The 8,115-nt window shown below is 34.9% G+C and overlaps 1 protein-coding gene across 1 annotated transcript; it reads left to right on the top strand.

The window, feature by feature from the left end:
- The first annotated feature begins 3,362 nt into the window (after window positions 1-3,362).
- LOC132267682 (cytochrome P450 71AU50-like) lies at window positions 3,363-5,337 on the top strand. The gene is made up of 2 exons (XM_059768803.1): window positions 3,363-4,244; window positions 4,667-5,337. Exons 1-2 carry the CDS (start codon window positions 3,363-3,365, stop codon window positions 5,279-5,281), a joined length of 1,497 nt encoding a protein of 498 aa, XP_059624786.1. The 3' UTR covers window positions 5,282-5,337.
- Window positions 5,338-8,115: the final 2,778 nt, after the last annotated feature.

Raw genomic sequence — 8,115 nt, 5'->3', positions numbered from 1 at the left:
ATCCCTGAATCCACTAAAATTTATTTTATTTTATGCGTATAATTTGTAAATATTTATAAAACACTCTCATAAAAATTATAAATTATCCTCATAAAATTATCTATTTTTAAAAATGTCTTTAATTTTTTATTCCTTTTCGTTCTTACATTTCAAATTTCTTTTTGTCATCTTAAAAAACTTTTGCATTCTCTTTCTATAATTAAAATCTATTTTTTCCTTCAAAATTGTCCATATTTTTTTCTTTTTATTTCATTTTCTTCTTAAAAATTTATTTTTTCTTGCACTCAAGTATAATTTATGTGCAATAACATTCTTTTTCTTTTTTCTATTCTTATTAATTTTTTATTCATGATTCTAATGCACTGTTGTTACACTTATATTTTCGACTTACTTGAAAAAAAATTATTTTATCAGTGTTAATGCCCCCTGAACCAAATTCTTGGCTCCGCCCCTGGGTCGACCCACCTTAGCCCAAGGTATTTACTCCCCTTGCTTTTTAGTTGAGTCCCTGTCCATGAAATGTCTCTGCAAATTCTGTTAATCTGAGACGGACACATTTTGGTAGCACAAATAGAGTAGGCCAGAACAATTGCATGTTATTTAGGACTGACTGGGTAAGTTGCAATTTTCATGCATGGGAGAGAAATCAGCTTGCCCAGTGACCTATCCTTCCTGTGATCTATAACACCTATCTGATGCTTTAAATTACTTTACTTTTATCAACTTTTGCATGTTGCTTACCCCACCCCCACCCAACACACACACACACACACACACATTGAGTCATCACATTGACCAGATGAGTTCAGAGCCATGTTTGTCATCAACTCAAAATTTAAAGATTATTATTTTATTTTTGTAAATTTTTTTTTTTTTTTTTAATTGGATTATCGGAGTAAAGAAGAATTATCTTACCTCCATTCATTCTCAAGAGTATTATCTTTTCTATGTTTTTTATTTTTATTTTTTTACTATTTCAATGAAATCACACTCATTGATTAATTTGTTCTTTCTGCAATGACAATTAACCATACGATATAGAAAGATAAAAGACATACACAAAAAGTTAAAGAAACCTATTCACAACACCTAATCCTCTCGTTTTTCTCTAAAAACTACCTAGCTGCATTCACTCATGACCTGTTGTTTCAATAACAAGTTAATTAGGATTTCCAAAGTTTTTAAGATGCTTACAATGCTAATTGTAAGATCCAAATCTTATTGCATTTGTCTTTTGTGAATAAGGGTTTTAATCACCGCCTTTATCTCTATCTCATATATTTGGATAGTTAGGTAAGAAGGTGGAGAAGACGACATATTAATACAATTTCTAACTCTGTTTTGTTTTAATCAGCTACATAGAAATCGATGTTTCCAACCTGTTCCTACCCTACACGTGATCATGACTTTTTGGAGCTTCGTAGTTATTTTTTCTCATCACTGGAACAAGGTCACAACAAGCAAGAGCTGTCAAACATTTTTTTTTTTTTTTTTGTTAAAGAGCTGTCAAACATTGTTAACTAAGAAGGTTCAAATGCTGTATGTGACCACTAACATTTATTTAGGAGCTCTAATATATGTTCTTTCACCTTGTGAACTGTTTGTTTTTCTTAAAATCCTTCTGCATTTGCGAAAAGGCGAAGGTGTCAAGTCTATAATTTCATTTATATCTGATTGTCGCTAGATAGCGTTGAGAAACGTGCAAATTTTTAAAAACTTTTTGAGGGATTTTCATACATAGATCTTGGTTCATCACATAGAGACAAGTTTTATACAAAAATAAAATATGATGTATTATTCAATTAATAAATTGAATACTTACATCGAAAGTTTGAAAAAACCTTTAAATCTTTCCTTTAAAGTGAATGTTCTCACTTATTATAGATCTCCTAACAAGATGCCTTCTCCTTGGATCTCCATTTTCTTGGTAATGGTTTTGCCTTGAAAAAATAGGCTTGTGGGGGCCTCTATTAGATGAGAAAGCAAACCCTAAAATCTAGAGAGAGAAAAAATATATTCATTTTTCTTTTCTTCTAAAAGTCTGTCTTAAAATATAAATGAACCTATGCATATATAGACAACATAAAAATAAGAAAATGAAACAATAAATCATTTTCAATCTCTAATTCACATATCTCAAATCTAATAGAATTATATCAAGTTGGGTTATGAGTGAGAATCCTATTGGGCTTATTATTTTCTTGACTACAATGAATTAATAATTGGTCCAGTCTATGGATCCAATTCAATTAATTCAAAAATTAATTTCTACTCCACTAAAAGAAATTAATTGAACTCTAATTAAATAATAAATAATCTTTAAGTCAATGTTGTACTTTAACCCCTCTATGCATAATTAGTTATCGGATAAATAAAGTCATCAATTCGACTACTTAATTAATATATTTATTTTGATACCTTTGATTATTTCTGACTCGACCACAATAAAACATTTGTTTGATAAATAATAATAATAATAATAATAATAATAATTTAAATAAATAAATATATAATAAATCATTTTGTCTAAAAACACACGAATGCCTTCGAATTTATTTTGTGATTAGTTATAATCAATACAAAATAAATACAAGTAGTAATGATGCAAATATTGAAAATATAATCCCCTAACTATTAATTACATAATTACCCAAAGTGCCGGTTTAAGAATTTCGAAGATTCCGCTGAACAAATCAAAGTAATTACTAATCAATAAAAGAGTCTATACTTCTCTCATGCTTAAGAGTCAAATTGAATGACAGTGATATGGAGCAATTGCATACGGCGGCTCTCGCAATATATGTTAACCTAACACGGATCCAGTTCAAGTCTTAATTAATTATGAGTCCGTCCATAATTACCGACTATGAATAATTTATAATTACTATTTATATTCATGTATTGATCGCCATCACATACACATATAAATATCTCTTGTAATCAAATGGACACTATCAATTCTACAATGAATCGAAACATAACACATTGAATTCACTTATTGTATAAAGTATAAATATTTCAAATACATCAGAAATATATGTCACTTTAATCCAAATAGGAATTCGCTATGTTAAGGCATATAAATCCCATTAAATAGAACATTACGAAGCAAAAAGACACAGATAATTGGATCCTGAACTTCTATTGTGTCCATACATGTTTCCTGGATAGCTTATCTTCTGTAAATCACTATAAAAATAAATTAGCATACTTATGCAGCGATTTTAACTATGTTTAGATTTGTTTTCAAGTATATCTTTTATTCCCATACTATATACGCGCACACATTAAGATTTTGATTCTAATCTAACTATATATAAGTAAAGAATATATAAGATCAATCTGAGAGAACCCTATTTGCCATGGCTTGGAATATTTGGGTGACACTTGCATTGGTTGCAATTTTTGTTTATCTTTTGCAACTAGCATGTTCACGGAAGAACAACAGTAGAAGATTACCTCCGGGACCAAAAGCAGTCCCAATTTTGGGACACTTTCATTTGTTAGGGAAGCTTCCTCACCATGATCTGCATCAACTGGCCAAAACATATGGTCCTATTATGTTCATGCGCTTTGGCTTCGTCCCCAACATCGTTGTCTCATCACCAGAAGCTGCTGAGCAGTTTCTGAAGACACATGACCTTGTTTTTGCTAGCAGGCCACCTCATGAGGCTGCCAAGTATATTGCTTTTGAGCAAAGGAACTTGACCTTTGCTGAATATGGCCCTTATTGGCGCAACATGCGTAAGTTTTGCACCTTACAATTGCTCAGTAACCTTAAAATTAATTCATTCCAGGCTATGAGAAAGGAAGAACTTGGATTTTTGATCAAATTGATCGAACAAGCAGCATGTGATGGTGTGGCTGTTGATCTCAGTGCCAAAGTTTCATCCGCTATTGCTGATATGACTTGTCTGATGGTTTTTGGGAAAAAGTACACGGACAAGGACTTCAATGAGAGGGGGTTCAAAGCTGTGATTCAGGAGGGCATGCAGTTGGCAGCCACCCCTAACCTTGGCGACTACTTCCCTTATGTCGGGGCACTTGACCTTCAAGGTCTGACTCGCCGAATGAAGGCTATAAACAAGGTCTTTGATGGCTTCTTTGAGAAGATAATTGATGAGCATCTTCAAGCTAGGGACCAAAGGCAAACCAAAGACTTTGTTGATATCATGTTGGACTTCATGCAATCTGAAGAAGCTGAGTTTCGTATAGATCGTTCCCATGTGAAAGCCATTATGCTGGTAATTATTAGATCGAATTTTATATATTTTGGTTGCATACCTATGCATGATATTTATCATTAATTTTCAAATAAATATATTTTTAACTGTTAATTTTTTTGTGCATGTGTCCTCCCTACTACTGTCTAGCTAGTAACTACTTCAAAAGTTTTAACTTAAACAATTATAGGAAAAGAACCTAGAAGGCTGGCTAATTGTATGCACCAAATGCCACTATATCTCATTACAAATCCAATTATTATACCTTAGAAAATCAATATGGGTGAGAGTCTAGGACACTGCTAAATTTCTAGTCGATCACTTACCATCACTGGGTAATTTTGTCAATATATATATATATGTTAATAAGTGGTGTCGTCAATTTACATTATTCATCATATCTGTATACCTGAAATCATGTTATGCAAAAAAATTCATTGCAGGATATGCTTGCAGCTGCTATGGACACTTCAGCAACATCAATTGAGTGGGTACTGTCAGAACTCTTGAAGCATCCACGAGTGATGAAGAAAGTCCAGAAAGAGTTGGAAGACGTGGTAGGTGTGGACAGGTTGGTGGAGGAATCAGACTTGGAGAGCTTGGAGTACATGGACATGGTTCTAAAGGAGTCGTTCAGGCTCCATCCAGTTGCACCCTTACTCCTCCCACATGAGGCCATGGAAGAGTGCACCATAAACGGCTTCCATATACCCAAAAAGTCTCGAGTCACCATAAACGTTTGGGCAATTGGACGAGATCCAAATTCATGGATTAATGCTGAAAAGTTCATTCCAGAGAGGTTTGCTGGGAGCGACATAGATATTCGGGGACGTGACTTCCAACTTCTTCCATTTGGCTCTGGCCGAAGAGGTTGCCCCGGGATGCAGTTGGGTCTTACATTGGTTAGGCTGGTGGTGGCACAACTGGTGCATTGCTTTGATTGGGAGCTTCCTAATGACATGCTGCCAAGTGAACTGGACATGAGTGAGGAGTTCGGTCTTGTAACTGCTAGAGCCACGCATCTACTAGCTATTCCTACTTATCGCCTTCACAAATGATGAAGTGGTTAGATAATGTTTAGATTTTCCTTTAATATTTGTGTAATTTGACTGCTAGAGGAGGTTTTGGTGGAGGAATGGAAGTGATCAGTTAGTTGGTCTTTCTATAAAATTTAAGGGTGACTTGGTTCTTCCATTAATTAAACTAGCAGAGTGATGCAGTTAACTTGATTTTTTATTTTTTTTAAAAAAAAGAAGAAAAAAAACAGAAGAAAAAGGAATGCGCTATAAATAGAAAATTATTGACCCTTTAAATTGGCAAAGACGGTCGATTCAAATAGAGGGCTTTACGCGGGTGTGCCAGAACCAATAGGCTTGGTTCAAATTTGGTGAGAATGGTCGAACTTAGTCTCGTTTGAAGAAATAGTGCACCAGGCGATTGTAGAAGGAGAGAACATGAAACTTTCCAGAATGGGTATTTGCGTTAGATGAAAAAGGACTTAAAGTGGGAAAGGAATAGCAATGAAACATAAACTTAATTTTAAAAAATGGAAAGCTACTGGAAAAATATTAACGTGAATTGATGAAGTGGTTAGATAATGTTTAGATTTTCTTTTAATATTTGTGTAATTTGACTACTAGAGGAGGTTTTGGTGGAGGAATGGAAGTGATCGGTTAGTTGGTGTTTCTATAAAATTTAAGGGTGACTGGTTCTTCCATTAAACTAGCAGAGTGATGCACTCAATTAGAATAAGCGGAAGCTTGATTTTTTATTTTTTATTTTTAAAAAAAAAGAAGAAAAAAAAAGGAATGCACTATAAATGGAAAGTTGTTAGTGTAATATTTCTGATTTTTCCTATTTTCCATTTTTTGGGATTTTTTTAAATTATTTTAGTTTTCACCTCGTTTTGTGTGCCGGACACCGTGGAGTGTATCGGGTGAGTTCCGAGAATTAATTGGGGCATTTCTTCAAGTCCGGGAATCTTAAAAATGCATGGTTGACCATTTTTGCATTTTTCAATTTTTCGGGCCGAGGGTTTCCGGGCGGGACCCGCAACCGATTTTGTCATGCATAGGGTTATTTTTCGGGACTTTGGCCTTTCATACATTATTATTTGATGCATGTTTATGTGGCTATATGGTTAAGTGTGCATTATATTATGTGTATATGTAAATGTGGATATAAAGGTGGTATTTTGACCGTGGGGCCCACTAATGACTTTAGTCATTATAATTCTCCTCCCTCTTTTCTACGCTGTTCTCTCTCTCTCTCTACAACTTTTTCTTTTTTTTCATCCAAATTCAAGGCTAGATTTACTCTTATCCATTAAGATTTTGACTTTGCCTCTCTCTCCACAACTTTTTTCTTTTTTCATCCAAATTCAAGGCTAGATCTACTCTTCTCCATTAGGATTTTGACTTTGCCACTGAAGGCAAAATCAACGAGCATGACGAGAGCTTCGTTTTGAACGGAGCAAAGTCTGATTTGGTCCACCTTTGGATTTCGGAATTTGAGCAAATTTTGGGGCTTGTGCTATTTTCTTGAGGTAGGGGTTTCCTAAGGTCTATTTCTTTGATCTTTGTTAGTTACCTCTTTAAATTTGATATATAAGCATGTTTAAGTTGTATGAAATTCTTGAGATATGAGCCTTGTTGTGTATATATGCTTTTTATGTGTTGTATATGATGTGTATGGGTTGGCACATAAAAGTGGCAGCCCAATGATGACATGGTGCAATGAAAAGAGGACAAGTGGACTAAATCATGGTCCAATGTTGAGTCTTCCACATAACCCACCAGTGACTTGGCCAGAATTTCCAACATTTCCATAGCCACCGATACAATAGCCACTTCCACAGTCACCGTACCAACCACCTCCAATACCTCAAGTATTTCCTTTAAATTTCCTTGGAAGAGATTATCTTGACCCGTGGGGCAATTATGGAAGATGGAGGAATAACCCACCATTTCTACTAGTGCCACCACCTGTGGTACCTGGGGCCTAACCAATAGCTAATCCACTGGTTTGGCCAAAGAATAATCCACCACCAGTGGCCAACCAGCCGCCAGGAGTTAATCAACCGGCTCAACCAGTTCTTCTGCATAAAGGCCAAATGATGGAATTGATAAATCGAGAATTTGGTTTAGCTGCCAGACGAGTAAGCCGACCGGCTTATAGAAAGCCATACCCAGAAATAGTTGATGAATTTGAGTTCCCTAGAGGGTATAAAGTTCCAGATTTTGTAACTTTTAATGCAGAAGGTAACCAATCTACTGTAGAACCACTACAACAAATAAGGTTTTCAGCGGCGGTCTAAACTGCCGGTTTTAGGTACAAAAAGCGCTGGTAATACATATACCGGCGGTTTTAGATAACCGCCGGTATAGTCACCGCCGGTAAGCTTCACCGGCGGTTTATAAGAAACTGCCGGGTTTGAACTCATTATTGGCGGTCAAATAAAACCGCCGGTGAAATATTAATTAACGGCGTTCTTGTCTGCCGGTGTATTTTAAGTAAACTGTCATTGTAACTATCTATTCCGGCACTTTGAAGCGCCGGTAATGTATGTTCTTTTTAGGTGCGTTTGTAAATGCCGGTGTTAGAATTTATCTCCGGCACCTTAAAGCGCCGGTAATGTATAATTTTTTTTTTTTTTAGGGGCGTTTTAAATCGCCCTTTTTAACGATATACTCCAGCAATTTAAAGCGCCGGTAATGTATAATTTTTTAGTTTTAGGGGCGTGTTAAATTGTCGGTGTATTGTAAGTGAACTGTAATATTTTTTTCTTTTGGGGCGTTTTAAACCGCCGGTAATGTGTTAATTTTTTTAAAATTTTTTATTTTTTTCCTGGTTTAATTTACATATTAGCAAATATTTTATTTTGTTTCCTGTT

The sequence above is a fragment of the Cornus florida genome, unplaced genomic scaffold (assembly GCF_030987335.1).
Source record: "Cornus florida cultivar Cherokee Brave unplaced genomic scaffold, ASM3098733v1 CherokeeBrave_3.0.0_Hap2_Chr07, whole genome shotgun sequence".
Classification (NCBI taxonomy): Eukaryota; Viridiplantae; Streptophyta; class Magnoliopsida; order Cornales; family Cornaceae; genus Cornus; species Cornus florida.
The sequence above is the reverse complement of the archived record's forward strand: the minus strand, read 5'-3'. Positions and strand labels throughout refer to the sequence as shown.

Bases quoted from the DNA above. Each gene is read 5' to 3' on its own strand.
- LOC132267682 (XM_059768803.1), top strand. From the start codon at position 3,363: ATGGCTTGGAATATTTGGGTGACACTTGCATTGGTTGCAATTTTTGTT. The intron at 4,245-4,666 runs GTAATTATTAGA...AATTCATTGCAG, and splicing joins ATGTGAAAGCCATTATGCTG to GATATGCTTGCAGCTGCTAT.